General features: G+C 40.8%; 1 protein-coding gene across 4 annotated transcripts in view; it reads left to right on the top strand.

The window, feature by feature from the left end:
- Window positions 1-20294, top strand: part of si:rp71-68n21.9 (kelch-like protein 13) — a 97154-nt gene that overhangs the window by 53565 nt on the left and 23295 nt on the right. For all 4 annotated transcript variants that reach the window (XM_068040757.1, XM_068040759.1, XM_068040756.1 and 1 more), the window contains 4 exons: window positions 9669-9813; window positions 10296-10428; window positions 11855-12051; window positions 13845-14640. In XM_068040757.1, the coding sequence (XP_067896858.1) occupies window positions 9724-9813; window positions 10296-10428; window positions 11855-12051; window positions 13845-14640 (1216 nt within the window). In that variant the 5' untranslated portion in view covers window positions 9669-9723. The remainder of the gene's footprint in view (window positions 1-9668; window positions 9814-10295; window positions 10429-11854; window positions 12052-13844; window positions 14641-20294) is intronic.

Raw genomic sequence — 20294 nt, 5'->3', positions numbered from 1 at the left:
ATCCACACATAGCACAGAGGGCAGAAAGGGGCTACCATCTAATATCTCATCAGAAGGACAGCAGCTCTGATAGTGCAGCACTTCCTCAGTACTGGAATATTAGTCAATATTTTGTGCTCAAGTCCCTGGAGTGGGAAATGTACCTACAATCTTCCAACTTAGAGGCCACAGATTCTACCTTATACAAATAGGAGCAATAATAGTTTACAATGCACAGATTCAAAGTCATTTCAATACTGATCCAGTCTTGAGAAGGTGTTTGATTAGTCATAGGCACCAAAAACAACAAACAATTCAGAAGTCGTACCAGCATTACACAATCTTGCAGAGAAGTGTACTCCCTTATTAAGCAATCTATTGGCAATGTTTGGTCTAGTAAAACCCAGATTCCATTTAAACAGATCCTATTGCACAACAATATTCAGTTGGGCTGAGGGAACGTATAGGAATGTAGCAAAGTAGGAACAGAAGTAGGCCATTCAGTCCCTCGATCCTGTTCCACCATTCAATTAACTCACACTAAATCAACTCCAAGTTTTAAAGTGACTCTGCAAAAGAAGGCATAATAAACTGTGTAGATGGGAGAGGAAGTCACTTTTGTTTTAGGGGGAATGTTAACTCCCCCACCCTGCAGAAATCGGGTGGAGCTGGAATTAAAATGGAGCAAGTTACTTTCCCCCTCCGTTCCCACTTTCAAAATTGCTGTTTTCTTGGGTGGCCATGATGCCTGCCTGAATATGGCAGGAGCTTCATATACTTATGATGTTCACGGGACCCCCAATGGTATTTTAACCACTGACTATGAGGAACACTGGCCACAGCTGGTTAAACTTACTCTGTATACACTAATGTTTCCTACATTACAGTTCTGTCGTAAATATTGTAATAATTGTTACATAAAAAAATGCAAATACGCACATTTGATTCAGCGAAACAGAGGCATCCATATCAGGTACGGGGTGGGGTGGAGTGGGGGAGGTTACAATGTGCTGCGTGTGTTTATGTTTGAGGGAGAGATTACAATGTGCTGTTTGTGTAGGTTTGACGGAGAGACTACCACGTGCTGTGTGCGTAGGTTTAGGAATATAGGAACATAGGAGCAAGAGTAGGCCATTCAGCCATCAAGCCTTCTCCCCCATTCAATTAGATCATGGCTGATCATCTACCTCAATGCCACTTTCCCACGCTAACCCCATATCCCTTGATGTCATTAGTATCCAGGTATTTATCAATTTCTGTCTTGAACATGCTGAATTATTGAGCTTCCACAGCCCTCTGGGGTGGAGAAGTCCAAAGATTCACAACCCTTTGAGTGAAGTAATTTCTCCTCATTTCAGTCCTAAATGATCGACCCCTTATCCTGAGACCGTCCCCATGTTTTAGATTCCTCGACCAGTGGAAACAATCTCTCAGCGTCTACCCTATCCAGCCCCTTCAGAATTTTGTATGTTTCAATGGGATATTTAATTATAACAGGAATTCTTTATTCCTGTACTTAATTCTTGTACTATGAGTCAGCTTTGACCACCTACGGCAAACGTACGAAGAGAAATGCAGAATGGTTTCAATCTCATATTGAAGAGCTGGAACCTGTCATAGCCGCTAAGCGCATTGCACTGTTGAACTACAAGAAAGCCCCCAGCGAGTTAACATCCGTAGCACTTAAAGCAGCCAGAAGCACTGCACAAAGAACAGTCAGGCGCTGCGCAAATGACTACTGGCAACACCTATGCAGTCATATTCAGCTGGCCTCAGACACCGGAAACATCAGAGGAATGTATGATGGCATTAAGAGAGCTTTTGGACCAACCATCAAGAAGATCACCCCCCTCAAATCTAAATCAGGGGACATAATCACTGACCAATGCAAACAAATGGACCGCTGGGTTGAGCACTACCTGTACTCCAGGGAGAATGTTGTCACTGAGACTGCCCTCAATGCAGCCCAGCCTCTACCAGTCATGGATGAGCTGGACATACAGCCAACAAAATCGGAACTCAGTGATGCCATTGATTCTCTAGCCAGTGGAAAAGCCCCTGGAAAGGACAGCATTACCCCTGAAATAATCAAGAGTGCCTACAGACATAGACTGTAAATAACTGAGGCCCCAGTACTGATCCTTGCGGCACTCCACTATTCACTGCCTGTCAACTTAAAAATGCCCCCTTTATGCCCATTCTTTGCTTCCTGTCCACTATCCAGTCGCTATCCATGCTAATATATTATCCCCAACTCCATGAGCCCTTATCTTGATTATTAACCTTTTGTGTGGCATCTTATCGAATGCCTTTTGGAAATCCAGGTATACTACATCTACTGTTCCCATTTATCTACCCTACTAGTTACATCGTCAAAAAACTCTAAGAAATTTGTCAAACAGGATCTCCCTTTAGTAAAACCATGTTGACTTGTTCCAATCAAGTGCTTTTCTAAGTGCATTCTTCAGACTTCCTTAATAATAGTTTCCAGCATTTTCCCAATGACTGATGTTAGGTTAACTTGCCTGTAGTTCCCTATTTTCTCTCTCCCTCCTTTCTTGAAAGGCAGTGTAACATTTGCCAACTTCCAATCTGATGGGACCATTACCAATTCTAAGGAATTTTGGGAAATTATAGCCAATGCATCCACTATCTCTGCAGCTATTTCTTTTAGAACCCTAGGATGTAGGCCATCAGGTCCCCGGGATTTGTCAGATTTAGTCCCTTAAATTTCTCTAATACTTTTTCTCTGCTCATATGATTTTCATTAATTTCCTCATTCTTTTAAGCCGCTAGGTTACCATCTATTTCTGGTGTGAAACTTGTGTCTTCTACTTTGTTCAATGCCTCTGCCATTTTCTCATTCCCCATAATAATTTCTCCTGTCTCTGCTTCTAAAGGGCCAACGTTTACTTTAGCTATTCTCCTTTTTATATACCTATGAAAGCTCTTACAATCTGTTTTTATATTACTGGCTAGTTTACTCTCATTCTATTTTTTTTCCTTTTTTTAATCAACTTTTCGGTGGCCCTTTGCTGGTTTCTAAAACACTCCCAATCCTCAGACTTGCTACCCTTCTTTGTAACATTGTAAGCCTCTTCTTCTAATTTAATACTATCCTTAATTTCCTGAGTGAGCCACGGATGGGTCTTTCTTGCTGAGTTTTTTTTCAGTGGAATGTATTTTTGTTGAACATTTCAAATGGTTTCTTCAAAGGTTTACCATGTTCATTTACTGCCAGGCCTTTTAGCCTATTGAACCAATTAACCTTAGCCAGTTCTCTCCTCATACTTACATAATTACCTTTGTTTAAGTTTAAGATTCTTATTTGTGATTGGAGTATGTCACTTTCAAACTTAACATGGAATTCAATGGTATTATGGTCACTAATTCCCAGTGGCTCTTTTACTATGACATTACTAATTAACCCTGCTTCATTTGATAGGTAAATTGGCCATTAGCAATTGCCCCTAGTATAGGTAGGTGGTAGGGAAATATAGGGACAGGTGGGGATGTGGTAGAAATATGGAATTAGTGTAGGATTAGTATAAATGGGTGGTTAATGGTTGGCACAGACTCGGTGGGCCGAAGGGCCTGTTTCAGTGCTGTATCTCTAATCTAATCTAATCTAAATACACAATACTAGATCTAAGATAGCTTTATCCCGAGTCGGTTCCACTTCTGGTTAGACCACTGTTGAATCACAAAAGCTAGTCGAAGCCTGCACAGCGCAAGATACAACTAGTCTTCACAAATTTAACAAATGGGTCCTGAAATGTACCCATGACCCTCATTGCAATCTTGAAATGAGGGGTGCATTCATTTCAGGCAACCACCAGGACTGCCTAAAAAAAATTCTAATGAACTTAGCAGTTGCCCAAACATACACACACACATCAGATACTGGCTGTCACATTGCTAAATTCAGCGTTGTTGCAGCCATTTTATGACTGTAAATTGGGAGTGATGATGTTGCATTTGTCCCCTTATAGTTTATTACTAATTGAAGTGAAACTATTGTGTATTCACTGAGTTAGTCTAACATGCGGTCTCACAGTGCAAGCAGCCTTTGTTGAACAAACCTTATTCCACCTCCCCAACAGAGAGGACAGTATACAAAATGCTCAGCTATTAAAATATACCATACTCCCTAGCCCACTTTAAAAAAAAACAATATATATATTAAAATATAAACTGGTACATGTACATATTTTCCTAGAATACAATTACAGTATCTGACATTTAACAGGTTGGGTTGCATGCTTGTTACTGTAATCACAACTAAAACATATATGACCAATATTTCCAGAAGTTATGCTGGAGCTATATAAAACACTAGTTAGGCCACAATTTGAGTACTGCATTCAGTTCTGGTCTCCTCATTACAGAAAGCATGTAATTACACTAGAGAGGGTACAGAGGAGATTCACGAGTTTCATGCCTCGAGTATCATGACTCATCTTCACTTGGTCTTGCTTTTCTCTTACTTTGCTATTGAGATCAGGCTAAAGCAAACTAAACTTTGTCCTAGGAGTGTGTTTAAACACTAACTCATAAGGTGAGCAACCTGTTGTAGACAGTGGGGTTATTCTGTAAGAGAACAGAAAATTGTCAAGTCTGTGTCAAAGAGAAACCTGGAAAATACTGCCAAGCTTGTCACCTAGCAAATACTTCTGCAAAGACCTCTTCAAATTTGTACACTTCGTCTGCAGCATCCTTCGATGCTGAGTGATATTAGAGTGTGTTTGACTTCTTAGGAATATTTCAGACTCTTCTGATGTAAACTGTGGACCATTATCTGACACCAACACTGCTGGCAACCCATAAATTGCAAACCTCAAATTCTCAAAACCTCAGTAGTTTTGGCACTCGTGGTATTAGGCATTGACACAATATCTATATTAACCGAAACAAAATACTCTTTACCCTCCACTTCAAAGAAATCGACATGTACTCATTCCCATGGTTTTCTTGTGTTTGACCAGGGAATGAAAGGAACCTTAAAATAAAAGCAAAATACTGCGGATGCTGGAAATCTGAAACAAAAACAAGAAATGCTGGAATCACTCAGCAGGTCTGGCAGCATCTGTGGAAAGAGAAGCAGAGTTAACGTTTCGGGTCAGTGACCCTTCTTCGGAACTGAAAGGAACCTTGGTTGGATCATTTCTCATTCTGAGACACACTTCACAACTTTTCACCAACTTTTCAATATCTCTATCTACCTTTGGATACCAAAAATTGCTTCTTGTTACTGCTTTCATACGAACTATCCCTGCGTGATCTTGGTGAAGTTCCTCTGACAATCTCTCCCTAAACCTTGACAGAATAATGACTCTTAAACCCCATAGGAGACAGCCTTGGTATAAACTCAGTTCATTTCTACGTGTGAAATACTCCTGCAATTTCTCTTCATCACACTCTTTAAACCAGCCATTCATGACATAATTGAGCGCTTTACTGAGCACAACATTCTTACAAATTTCTTCACTAATTCCTCTGGCAGACACTGGCATGTCATTTATGTATGTTAAGTAATTCACAGGTAACTCATTTGCTAAAATTGAATCAGTCTTCACGGGAAATCTTGAAAGAACATCTGCATTTGCATGATCTGCTGACTTACAATATTTAATATTGTACTAATGGCCATCAAATTTAACACCTATCTCTGAAATCGTGCTGCCGCTAGAGATGGTCCTCCTGTCTTTGAACCATGTATGATCGTAAAATCTTGGTGGTCAGTTAACAAAGTGAACTTCTACCATACAGGCATTTATGGAACTTTGGAATACCATACCATGATCGCTAATGTCTCTTCCTCAAATTCTGAGTAATTTTGTTCTGACTTCATTGAAGTATGCGAAGCATATGCTACAGGCTTCTCCACTCCGTCTTCCATTATGTGAGATAACACCACACCTAACTCTTGTGGTGAGGCACGTGCGCTAAAACAATGATTTCTTGGGATCATAGTGGGTCAAAACAGTATCGCTACTCAGTACTTTCTTCACTCTTCAAATGCTTTCTGATACTGCAGAGACCAATCCCATTCTATTCCAACTTTGTGCAGTTGATACAATGGAGCGAATGTATTAGCTAAATCGGGGATGAACTTAGACTAATACAAATCAATTCCTATGAATGTTCTAAGTTCTTTGTTCTCAGTATCTTTGTTTTCAAAATCCCTCAACTTTCTGCATTAGGTGGATACCTTCACCACCTAGGTATGTTACACTTGACACCATGAAGCAACACTTGTGCTTTTTAGTTTTGATGCCATACTCTTGTAATCGATCTAGGACTTTGTTCAACCTTACAATGTGCTCTTTCTCTGTCTTATTGCTAATTAAAATGTCATCCAAGAAGCAGCAAACTTCTTTTTTCCCACTTAGTATCTGATCCATGACTCACTGGAACACTGCAGGAGCAGTAGACACCCCAAATGGTAACTTTTCATACTGGTACAACCTTTTGTGTGTATGAATGGTAGCAATTCCTTGCTGTTGTCAGTTAATTCTAATTGCAAATATGCATTTGACAGATCCATCTTACTGAACACCTTCCCATTTGCTAAATTAAAAACAAGTCATTAGTAGACAGTGGGTATCATTTTCAATCACCTTATTTACTATTAGTTTATAATCTCCACAAATCTGAACGGACCCGTCTGCTTTTTGAACTACCACAATGGGTGCTCTTCACCTTTTTAATTGCCCCTGTTCTTTCTAATCTATCCAGCTCTTTGCTTACTGCTTCTAACTATGCTTATGGCACTGGCCTAGCTTTGCAATATGTTGGCTGTACATTGTGCTTTATCTTGACTTCGGTCTCATAATGCTTAATTTTATCATTTGGTGCTGCTTGCTCAAAGACCACTTTGTGCACTCTTAGCACTTCCTCAATGTTAGACATACTCTTACTGATCCCTACTGTAAATAACTCAGCCCAGATTAAACAAATTTGCTTAAGCCAATTTCTTCCAATCAGGGAGACTTTGTTCCCTCCTACTACTAAGATTGGCAAGTAATAGGATGCATCATCGTATTCCATCCTAACACTAATTTCACCTAACACTGGAATACTGTTATTGGAATAACTGGTCAGTTTCACACCAATATTTTGTAAGGGAATGTGACTTTGGGACTCGTTGTACCCTCCTTCCAAGATAACAGACACTGTTGTGGCTGTATCAATGATGAAAGTAAGTTGAGAATCTCCAACTTTCATTTTACTGTGGGCACTAGAATTATATCTTCAGCCTTTTTACTGTCATCTTCTATGTGTTGTTTTTCTTGATTTTTGTCTGAGTACAACTCTTGATCTTCCTGCTCAATAACATCAACTTCTGTTTCAATATCTATCATGTGCACGTTCAAGGACTTCCAGGCTCCTGAACTAGCTTTAGGTCTACCACAAACTCAACCTGGTGCGTTGCTGAGACCTGGAGCATTACTGTTTCCATTACTCCTGCATGCCATCTGGATATGACAGACTTTTCCACAGGCATAGCATTTTGACCATGGCAATGGTAGCATCTAAATTTCTGACCCTGAGACTGTGAACTTGGCTGCCGTGGCCTGGTTCCCACTGAAATCTGGTGGACTTCCCCTGCTGGCTTAGTGCAATCTGCAGCTATCTCTTTCTGCCATTTCCCTGGCTCTGGCCTCCTTCCACGTCTACTTGATGCCTTTACTCAAAAGCTTGGTCTGGATTTTACTGTTCTTTACACCTCCAATAAGCGTGTCTGTAAGGTTGACTTCTAAGTCAGTGCCAGAACCACAGTGATGAGAGAGTTTCTTTAATTAAAGAATATAATCTGCAATAGACTCACTTGACAACTGCTTCCTTTCATGCAATGCAACCTGGAGTGCAATTTCATTCTTAGTTGTGCCATAATATGAGTCCAGAATCTCATTAATTTCAGAATAGTCCAAAGTACTGGTGTCTCATGGGCAACACTGGTTAAACACAACCTCAAAAGCATCTGGCCCTATCATGGTGAGGAAAACATTCACTTCATCCTCATCCCCTATTTTATTAGCTTGCAGACAAATGTGTAACCTTCATTCACATTTACACCAGTCCCCTTTGTTAGGGTTGAATTCCCCCATTGTTCCAAAATATGTATTCAGTGCCATTTTTTTCTCAGTTACGTACTGTGCTGACTCACACTGCTGAGTTGTACTTGAACACAAAGTGCAGACACACCCAGAGCAATTTTTCAAATCACCCAAGCTTCTAAAAAATTGACACTTTTTGGAGCTCCCAATGTTCTTCAGACTGCAATCTCTCGAATTAATGTAAAAAATAATCAATCACATCTTCGTTGGCATCTTTCTGTTGTGTATTCACTGAGTTAGTCTAACATGAGGGCCGAGATTTTATCCTGGTGATGGGGAAAAGCGACACCGAGAACCCTGCATTACCACTTCTGTGGGAGGCCTGCCACATCTTGTGCCAATAGGGCACTTAAGTGGACAGCGGTAGGCCCTCCACGGGATCGAGGACCCTGGCAATGGAGGTCCCACCCTCTGAGCAGCACCACCGTAGAGTTGGAGAAGCAGTGCACGACCAGGGGGATTTTATGGAGGCAAGGGAGTCTTGGTCGCCGGCTGGAGAGCTGGCGAGAGATCCGCACTGCCTCCTGCGGGAAGGCTCGCCAGTCTTATGAGCCAATCGGGCACTTGAGAGGGCACCGGTGGGTCTCCCCAGAATCAGGACTCCAGGGGAGGGAAATCCCGCCTGCCGAGAGCTGCCAGCCAAAAAGAGGACAGCAGCTCTGTTGCTCAGCAGCGCCACTGGGGAGGCGGTGGCTGCTGCCAGAATGACACCCACCGGAGGCTCAGGATCGGGAAGGAACCCAGGGCAGAGGTGAGCGATGGTGGGAGGGGTATCACGGGATGGGAGTTGTGGGGGAGGAGGGTGTAGCAGGTTGGCAGTAAGGGCAGGGGACTGGCTCTCAGTGGCCCCCCTCTCCTCCGTGCCGTGTCCCTCAATCAGGCACTGAGTGCCTTTGAATGAGGGAACCCCCCCCACCCGGAGACCACAAGCAGCCCCGCATGGGTTTGCATGTTGTGCTCACTGCATGGCAACAGGCCCACCCGCTGCTGGGTTAATACCAGCAATGGCAGGAAGAGACCCTTAGCTGGGCATTAATTGCCCCTTAAGGGCCTCAATTGGTGGCAGGAAGGTGGCGGGTGTCCCCACTCACCACCATCCCGCCCAGTTAAATGCTGTCCCCACCTTCAAACATGCCATGAGGGTGAGCATACAATATCGCCCAGCTTCTGCATAATACCCCAATTTCTGCTTTAATGAGCAGGGCTCCAAATTGGTCTGGCTGTCAATGTCAAGTCTAAGTTTGATCCAGTACAATTCAGATTTTGCTTGAGTATGAAAGTTTTATCATTTTGGTGTTCCAAACTGGCATCAGATTCAAAAGAGCTGGCATAAAGATATAAATGGAAACTACTTATAAATAGACTATTTGCATAAAAAATTCCATTTACTGACAGTTGGGATACAATAATACTTAGTGATACATTTGCAGTTATGTATTCTAATGCAGACCCATCTGGCCTAATATTTTCTCCTAGGGAATGTCCCAGAAACAGGTGTTGCCTGTGACAGAGCGATGTCTGACCCTCATTACCTAACTAAACATCTGTCTATATTATTCTGCCTTTCAGTTCACTGCTAGACGAGGACACTTTTCCTCTGAAAGTGTCTTTGGCCTGTAGTAGGATGGGAGTGTCAAAAGATTGTCAGTCTTCTGCCTCTCTTGGGAGCCCTCAAGCCTTCAACAGCGAGACACACAGTTCAGCTGTGCTGCAGGTAAATTCAAAAATATTTTTATTCCTGTCATACATGTGGGTGCTTTGCATCTATGAGTAAAATAAGTCATTTTCAGGTGAAGTCATACCAAGCAGAGTTTGAGAAGTTAATTTTCACTTGCTCATCAAACTTTCTTTACCACTGACCAGACTGAAATCAGGGATTGAGCTTTTGTCTGCCAAAATGGTATAAAATCTCTCTTTGTGCACTTGTCTTATATTGAGAAAATATTCTATCAATATTTTTGCAAGTTTTGTTTTGTTTCTTTCCAAGAATAACACTAAGGATTGTTCAATCATTAGGTCTATCTTATAATGTTGACAAACTATGAGAGTTAAAATTGGTGGCTAATTAATTTGCTAATCTTTAGACACAGATTTTTGGCCCATTTGCGTTTACTTCTAATATGGTTTCACTCTTGTCGTGATATTTTACATTCATTAAATTCTGATCTTGGTGCTCTTATTTTCTTCCTTTCTCAGGGATTTAACAACCTGAGGAATGATGGTTTACTCTGTGATGTCACTTTAGTGCCAGAAGATGGAGATGAAAGGTTTCCTGTGCACAGAGCCATGATGGCATCTGCAAGTGACTATTTTAAGGCCATGTTCACAGGTAATTATGATTTTTATCAATTATTATTTAGGTCATCTAACATAAACAATGAATGTTCCACACCTTCCAACAAACTATGAGGTAGAATGTCTATGGGGGTGGGGGTGGGGGGGGGGGAGGTTGGTGTTGGGATGTTCTACTTGCTGTAACTTTAGCAGAAGATTTGTTTATGACATTTCTATTGAGTTTCTGCTGATTGGCCACCAAAGTTACCTGAGAAAATTATGAGAACCTTCATGAAAAATCTACACCTAAGTTATAAGGAAGTATTCCAGTTATTTGACCAGCTACTCTCCAGACAGACTTTCAATGAGAAGTTTCTAGATGGGCCCCTAGTGGTACAGATGCCTGTCAGTGCCAAGAAAACCAGGGGATCTCCCCTTGATCGTACAATGGTGAAGGTCCCGGCCAGATGTACCACTGTTCAAGAATATTATCTCATCTTTCTCATGGGCATTCTGCAGCCTTCCAGTCTGGACATTGAGCATATGCAGCTGCAGATTTTAACTGTCTCTTCCATTCACCTGCCAGTTTCTCCAATTCATCTTCCAACCTCTGTTTCATTTTTCAGTGCTTTTTTCACTTTTTATTCTTCTAATAACTTTTCATAGACTAAGATGGACAATGCATATCATCCATGTACTTTTCATCTCTTTTCGTTGCTTCAAAAGAAAAATCAATTTACAATCTAATAAACTCAATGGATGCTACTTTGTACTAGTAATTTGTCTATTTAATGCAAAATGCCTGACACCTCTTCAGGGGTTACAGCAATATCCCACTGTAATTCCTGCAGGAGACCGTCTAAACCCCTCTGGGGACACTGGAAATTATTTTTGCATATCTACCCCCTCAGGGATCAGTGGTCATGTATGGGGTCCGTGATGGGACTAATAGCCCGCTGCCCCATAGATAGGCACTGAAGTTTCCAGAAAATATGGGAAGGTGGGCTGGTAGTGGTATATGAGCTCATAGTAGCACCTGTGCCCACCTGTCCCTTTATAAATGATGTGCCCTCTCACTAACCCTGAAAACTGCAGCACTGGTTGGCACCGTGAAGTTCGATCTCAATGCTACAACTGAAAAATTTCAAGGTCGTGACTTTTATCTTTTTGTTTTCTTTTAACCTCTTTGTTTTGTTCAATTTTATAAAGAGGTTCATCAATTGTCCTTTTTAATTCTAAGGAAAGACCTTTATCTTAAAGCATTAACTCATGTATTTCCAACATTTTTTGTTTCACTTCAGCCATTACAAATCTCTCTGCTGTCTCTTAAAGGACTCAAATAACCTGAATTTGTGACTTTTCAAAGCTGTTCCTAATGAGTGCTCACAGATAGAGTTTGTACAACTTTAACAAATGTAGTAAGTGCATGCTCGAGCATTTGGAACCATTGTACATCTAACCTCAGGTTCAATTGGTCTTAGGTGGTATGAAAGAACAAGAGCTGATGTCTATCAAACTGCATGGAATAAGCAAAATAGGACTGAAAAATATCATAGAGTTCATCTATACATCAAAGCTGTCTCTCAATATGGACAACCTCCAGGACACACTAGAAGCAGCCAGCTTCCTCCAGATAATGCCTATTCTTGAGTTCTGTAAAGAGCTTCTAATTTCTCAGGTTTGTCTCATTATCTCTATGCCCAAATAAAATACTTGTTTCACTTTTTTGGGGCGGTAGGATTCGTGTTGAAAATATGCTTCTATTTTTTGCCTTCAGCTCTTGCTTTGCTTTGGCTTCATGCTATTATCTTCCATGATCCACTGCAATCTGAGTCAGAGATTTGGGATGCTACTCAGTTTCAGGTTGGTTATGTTTGCTTTTGCCAATCTCCTCCGTAGAGAGTTTGATCGCTCTAAAGAGTTCTATTGATTCAGTCAAGAATTGGTGAACCTCACCATTGGAGGCTAAGATTTAGACTACAGCCTTCTGAAAGGGGGTCCATTGTTGAACTGTTTATTAAATTGACAAAATATCTTAGATCTAAAAGTTTTGGAATAGAAAAGTGAATTCATCAAAGACCTACTCACAAAGTGTACCTGTGCACCTTTGCACCCTGGAATGGTTCCTCACTTAATCAGGCAAGTAGGCCCAGACAGCCAATTGCAGAATGTCAGGCTGCAAATTTTTCCAACTATTGGACATGTTGAACAGAGTGGGTCAAATGTTATGGTGGCGGCCTCGATGTCAGGGGAAACAGACGCCGGGATCCCTGCGTCACCTCTTCAATGGAAGGCCTGCCAAATTTAATGCCAATCAGGCACTTAACTGGACACCGCAGAGGCAGTGGCTGCTGCTGTAGCTGCAGTGATCAGACACCAAGGAACTACTCTGGAACCAGGCTTAAGGTAGGTCAAGGCGGGAGGGGTGGAAGCAGCCCACATGGATTTTCATGCCGTGCTTTCTGTGCGGCCACATGGCCACCCACCACATGGGTAATTGCAACTGTGGCAGAAAGAGGCCCTTAATTGGGGGTTAATTACCCAGTTAAGGGTCTCAATTGACACAGAGCAGGAAGGCCGTTTCAGTCAATCCTTTCTAATTTATTCCTGTGCTAAACTTGGCAATCTTTTTCATCTGTTCACTCTTTCAGCATTGCTTAATCCTAAATCAAATTGTTGTTTATGCCAGAGAGGAAGTGGCATCAGGTTTTAGGATATGTAATATGAGACTATTCTTGCCCCAACAAAATCCTGGTCTAAGAACATACTGGTGATTAATTTAAATCACCTCATGAATTTACTTGCCTGTGTGAAACGGTACTTTATACTGTTGAATAAAGTAACTTCAGCTCTGCCTAAGGGCACTGAATGACATATTACATTAGCTTGTGTTCCAGTACACTAATAAAGAGTAAATGTAACCCTTGGTGTATTAACATTTCAATAGAAAAATCTCCCATGTGTATTAACCCTGTGAACCAAAATGAAACTCTACAGCACTTTTAAAGTTGATGCTATATTGAAATTCTTGTCATTGTCTTCTAAACAGAAGATAAAATTGCTACTTTAGTAATGACGTTGTGTGCTGGAGCATAAATGCACAGAACTCTTAAGTAGCTCTCTGTTCATCCTGCCCACCACCGCCCCCCATTCCCCGCCACCACCACCACTCCCAATAATTATGTGAATGACCAATATACATTAGCTGTCCTCTTTATGAACCAGACAGCCTGATTAATTGCTGTACAAATATGCATGGTATAAAGGCATATCAATGAGCCAGTAGAAACATGGGATCCACAGCTGTTCTTTCTTGCTTTGATGTAGGAAATTCCCATCCTAATAAGATCTCGCATTGAAATAAGATGCTGCGTGACTCATGGTGCTGAGATAGTGTTGACTTCTGCCAGACCGGAACTATTGGTGGTAAACTGTGCTTATTAAGTAACCTTCCTTGAATTCATTTTCCAGGTTTCTCTTGAAAATTGTGTAGAAATTGGTCGTATTGCCAATGCTTACCACTTGACCAAAGTAGATGATTATATCAAAGACTGTATACTGAAGAATTTCTCAACTATGTTAAACAATGGAGAATTTATTAAGTTGTCATACGACCAACTTGCCTTTGCACTTGGCAATGATAGCCTGAAAAACTGCTCTGAGCTTCAGCTGTTTAAAGCTGCCTGTCAGTGGCTGGAGCAGGAGGAATGTCGAATGCAGTTTGCTGCAAAACTGATGAAGCACATTCGCTTCCCATTGATTTCACCGCAGGACCTTCTTGAACATGTTCAGAAAGTTGAGTTCATGCGAACTGATACCACTTGTGTTAACCTTCTACTTGAAGCTAGCAACTACCAGATGTTGCCCAACATGCAACCAATCATGCAGTCAGAAAGGACTAGGATCCGTTCCAATTCAACACACCTGGTCACTCTGGGTGGTGTGCTCCGCCAGCAGCTACTGGTGAGCAAGGAGCTGCGTTTGTTTGATGAGGACGCCCAAATGTGGAAGTCGTTGGCTGCCATGGATGTGCCGCGTTACCAGCATGGTGTAGCTGTGATCGGAAATTTCCTCTTTGTAGTTGGTGGGCAGAGCAACTATGACACAAAAGGAAAAACTGCTGTTGATACAACATACAGATATGACCCCCGCTACAACAAGTGGAAACAGATGGGTTCCCTAAATGAAAAGAGAACTTTCTTCCATTTAAGTGCTCTTTCAGGAAATCTGTATGCAGTGGGAGGCCGGAATGTCACTGGAGAATTAGGTAAATTGTGATCTATCTACATCCACTTATTGCTTAGTAAGATCATTTGGTAATATTTTGACTTTTGGAGCAGGTTATGAATATAAATCCCATATCAGAACCACAATTCCGAGCAAATCTTAACACTATAGGTTGCAAATTGGAACTGTGCAATATCAAGGGTATCTTCCCTTGGATTACATTGATCTTGGTTTATTGCTCCAAATCCCAGTATTTCCACACCTCACAGTGAGGAAAAACACACAGTTCTATTCTCTTTTAAAGGACAAATCGTAATGGTTTCACTTTATTAGATCAGTTTCTTTTCAATACAGCAGTCACATCTTCATTCGCAAAGTTTCTAAATGTTTTTAATTTATGTTCATTGTATTCAGCACTATATTCCAGTTATACATGATGGACTTTCAGCAATCCTGTTTGCTAAAAATACAGAAAATAGTGAACACTGCTCCTTTACAAAGGAATGGGTATTGTTACAAGTGCAATGTAGATTTCAAGCAGAATGTGATAAGTACAGGTGGCTGCAGCATTTGTGTTCAATTCGGTGTTAAAAATAAAAATCTTTTTTTATGGTTGAGTAGCAATCACAGTACACGGGGGATACCTCTTCTGTTCTAACAGACATAAGTCCAGGAAACTCATCCAATATCCTGACTTGGAATTTCGACTCAATTATGCTGGTTTTTCAATGCAAAGGACCACAGAAATTTAAGTGTAAATTGCTTTCAGCACAATTCCAGTTTCTGCAATCTTTTGAACTCGTTTAAAAAACATCACACTAGAAGTTAGCCCCATCCACAAAATTGGCCACAGCCCCCAGAATGGTTAATCACTATTGGATGTTTCTGCTAATTGTGCTCGTCTGCAGGCCTTTGAGGAGGCTCCAAAATTAAACTAAAAACAAGAAATGCTGGAAACACTCAGCAGGTCTGGCAGCATCTGTGGAGAGAGAAGCAGAGTTAACGTTTCAGGTCAGTGATCCTTCTTCAGAACTGGCAAATATTAGAAATGTAAAAGGTTACAAGCAAGTAAAGTGGGGGTGGGGCAAGAGGTAACAAAGGAGAAAGTGTAGATAGGACAAGGTCACAGAATAGCTGACCAGAAGGTCATGGAGCACAGATATGTTAATGGTGTGTTGAACCATTGGGTGAACAATTTATATCTAGGGACATGAAGGTGGCACAATGAGGCTAAAATGTGTTTTCCCCCAAAAAACATTCTTATGGAAAGAGTATCTGATGAATGCAGTATTTTTTATGGTTTTTTTTAAATATGAGGGCCAGATAGTTATTGCTTACTGTCAGAATTCAGCTGTTAACCCATTTTTTCTAAGCTAAGTACATTGAGGATATGTTTAACTCTATGTCATGGTTGGCATAGAAATTATAAAGCTCAGCAGACTTTACCCAGTGCAAAATGTGTTGAGACCTAGGAAAATCTCAACTCTCTTACAGGTATTCCCAATAGCCCTTGTTCTTTCCTGAAAGGAATGGGAATGCTGCACACATGCAAATGGTGGGCAATCATTTTTGGCTACAGTACATTCTCATCCTTCATAAACCTTAAGCATTTCATCTAAGAATTTTGAGCAGCTCAGTCTGTCATTCCAGCCCCCAGCCATTTGCACCATATGTATTTGTCCGATATTAGGAAAATCCCATTGAGTTGAATGTGGCCACTATAAGTGGTGAGAACTAGACCATGAAAGCAGCTGGAACCAACAATTTTGATTTCAGCCACTGGTAGCTTTTGGCACCCACTATTCTGCACCTTGCCCATTTGACTGTATTCAGCAGTTGAGTTTCATCTGATCAGTTGCTTTGTTTCTGGTGCCTGAAATCTCTAATGTTGGTAATGATGCTCCAGTGAGGGTTATTTTCTGATCTCTTGTAGTGATGATATCTGCTACATATTTCTTTGTGTTCATTTTCAACATGGAATCAAAAGTCTCCTTTCCCGTGAGGTACTGACAATAAAGTGTTTTTGTGAACCCCTGCAAATTCTCAACAAACACTAGGATATTTTCACGTCATAGTCCAAGCAAAGTTAATAATTCTTGCAGTGTTAACATTCTCCTCCATTAGGAACGTTAGTTCACCGGACACCAAAAGACCCATTGCTGCTGAGGAAATGAAATCAACACTGAGTAAACTATAGCAAACTCACAAAATTGGAATCAGTTATGGAAGTAACCAATCCCTGAAATGATAATAACTGTGCTCAGGCATAAATTATATGCCATTTGAGCTTCATTCTCACAGTTTATGATGTCACTTTTTTTAATGGGTGTCTGTTTTGCAGTTTAAACAAGCAGCCATATTTTGATTGAACTGCTTCTTTTTCCTTTTACTGCTGAAGCTATGCACACCTGTTTACATAGGGAACTTATGCAGACTATCAAGCACCCGTAGGTATCTAATGAGGTTTCCCTCTCTGTATAGATTCTGGAGGTAGAGGCATGCCAGGCAGGTGCTCTCATATCTTAAGCAAGCAGGAAGTTGCCATCTATATGCCACCAGCCATGGACATAAGCAAAGGCATTCAGACCGGCATATGTCAAAGAGGATCTGTATGCAAAGAATACAATTTACTGAAGAGGCCATGACAACTGGGCAGTGTCCTTCAAGCAAATCTTGAAGCCACTTTGAGTACAGGGCTGACTTGATCAGTGACTGACAGTGACTGCTGTTTGAAATTGTGTGCTACTGCATCATCCCTAGCATACATTTAAAAATTGAGTGCAGTGTATTTGGCAAACTTGCTACTCCCAGGTTTATGGGACATTTGAAACAATAATCACTCATTTAGCCTTGCTGCAGCCATTTTCCCCCCTCAATCGCAAGATAACCAGCAGCTTTTCAAGAGCTGCCAGTGTTGGATAAACCACTCCTTGACCCCAGTATGCTTTCAGTGCATTAGGCATTGTGCACTGGGCGAGGCACAATATCATGAAAATGAGTTGACTCATCATAGCTCAAAGGCAGCTCATAGAGCTACAGATGCACGCAGCAGGGAAAGAGCTAGATTGCTGTGCTAGATTGAGATTATCAGCTCCTTTAGGTTTAAAAGATTATTCTAATCTTGCAAAAATCACTGATGAGGCCACAGTTGGAATACTGTCTGCAATTCTGAATACCCATTTTCAAAAGGACATTTGCAAATTAAAGAGTGATGAGAAGAGTTACAGAGATGATTCTGGATTTAGATGATGAATTTATAAGAAGGAAGCGCTTAGTTTATTTGATTTGGAGAGTACGTTTGAAGGATGATCAGTGCTTTTAAAACAGAGCGATGCATGAATGACACAGATATAAGCAAGTTATTTAACTTGCTTGTGAACACAAAACTAGCAGGCACAGGTTCAAAACAACCAACCCTTAGAAGACTTTTCCCAGAGTAATAGATATGAGGAGCAGATTAAAAAAGTTGTTGGTGTGTTGATTAACTCCTTCAAGAAAATGAGCTGGAGAATTATTAAATAAACAATGGGAGTTAAGGCTCAAGAGATAGTTATAGACTGAGATGATCTCATATGGAACATGGTGGATGGGCCAAAAGATCTGTCATTGTTCTTATCATTACATGATTATAAACTCCACAGAATGCAATGTTTCTGTACATACGAACAAATGAATTAGGAGCCGGAGTAGGCCACTCGGTCCCTCGAGCCTGCTTCACCATTCAACAAGATCATGGCTGATCTGATTGTAACCTCAACTCCATATTTCCGCCTACCCCCAATAACCTTTCACCTCCTCGCTTATCAAGAATCTATCTACCCCTGCCTTAAAAATATTCAAAGACTCTGCTTCTACCACCTTTTGAGGAAGAGAGTTCCAAAGACTCATGACCCTCTGAGAGAAAATATTTCTCCCCATCTCTGTCTTAAATGGGCGACCCCATATTTTTAAACAATGACCCCTAGTTCCAGATTCTCCCACAAGAGGAAACATCGTTCCCATATCCACCCTGTCAAGACCCCTTAGAATCTTATATGTTTCAATCAAGTCGCCTCTTACTCTTCTAAACTGTAGTGATACAATCCTAGCCTGTCCAAACTTTCATCATAAGCCAACCTGCCCATTCCAGGTATTAGTCTAGTAAACCTTCTCTGAACTGCTTACAACGCATTTACATCCTCCCTTAAATAAGGAGACCAATACTGTACACAGTACCCCAGATGTGGTCTCACCAATGCCCTGTATAACTGAAGTATAACCTCCCTACTTTTGTATTAAATTCCTCTCACAATAAATGATAACATTCTATTAGCTTTCCTAATTACTTGCTGTACCTGCATACTAACCTTTTGCGATTCATGCACCAGGACACCCAGAAACTTCTGCATTTCAGAGTTTTGCAACCTCTCACCATTTAGATAATATGCTTCTTTTTTATACTTCCTGCCAAAATGGACATTTTCACATTTACCCACATTATACTCCATTTGCCAGATCTTTGCCCACTCACTTAACCTATCTATATCCCTTTGTAGCCTCCTTATGTCCTCTTCTCAACTTATCTTTGTGTTATCAGCAAATTTAGCAACCATACCTTCGGTCCCTTCATCTAAGTCATTTATATAAATTATAAAACGTTGAGGCCCCTTTCTTAAATCCCTGTGGCACACCACTCACTACATCTTGTTAACCAGAAAATGACCCATTTATGCCTGCTTTCTGTTTCCTGTTAGCTAGCCAATCTTCTATCCATGCCAATATGTTACCCCCTACTTTTATTTTCCGCAATAATCTTTGATTATCAAATGCCGTCTGGAAATCTAAGTACAGTACATCCACCAGTTTCTCTATATCCACAGGACATGTTACTTCTTCAAAGAACGCCAATAAATTTGTAAAACATGATTTCCCTTTCACAAAACCATGTTGATTCTGCCTGATTACCTCGAATTTTTCTAAGTGCCCTGCTATAACGTCTTTACTAATAGCTTCTAACATTTTCCCTATGACAGATGTTAAGCTAACTAGCCTGTAGTTTCCTGCTTTTTGCCTCCCTCCCTTTTTGAATAAAGGAGTTATATTTTCTATTTTCCAATCTATTGGAACCTTCCCTGATCTAGGGAATTTTGGAAAATTAAAAACCAAAGCATCAACTATCTCACTAGCCATTTCTTTTATGACCCTAGGATGATGTCCATCAGGACCCGGGGACTTGTCAGTCCGCAGCTCCAACAATTTGCTCAGTACCACTTCTCTGGTGATTGTAATTTTCTTGTGTTCCTCCCTCCCTTCCATTTCCTGATTTACAGCTATTTCTGGGATGTTACTTGTATCCTCTATGATGAAGACCGATGCAAAATACCTGTTCAATTCATCTGCCCTCTTTTCCCTTATTAATTCCCCAGACTCACTTTCTGTAGAACCAACGCTCACTTTGTTAACTCTTTTCTTTCTTAAATATCTATAGAAACTCTTACTCTAATTTTTTCTTCCTTATTAATCTTTTAGTCATTCTTTGCTGCTTTTTATATTCTGTCAAATCTTCTGACCTGCCACCCATCTTTGCACAATTATATGTTTTTCTTTAAGTTTGATACTACCTTTAACTTTTTAGTTAACCACGGATAATGGGTCCTCCCCTTGGAATTTTTCTTTCTCGTTGGAATGTATCTATTCTGTGTATTCTGAAATATC

Source organism: Heterodontus francisci, chromosome 10, assembly GCF_036365525.1.
Source record: "Heterodontus francisci isolate sHetFra1 chromosome 10, sHetFra1.hap1, whole genome shotgun sequence".
In the NCBI taxonomy this organism is placed as follows: domain Eukaryota; kingdom Metazoa; phylum Chordata; class Chondrichthyes; order Heterodontiformes; family Heterodontidae; genus Heterodontus; species Heterodontus francisci.
Note: the sequence above shows the minus strand (reverse complement) of the source record. Positions and strands in the feature narration are given on the sequence as shown.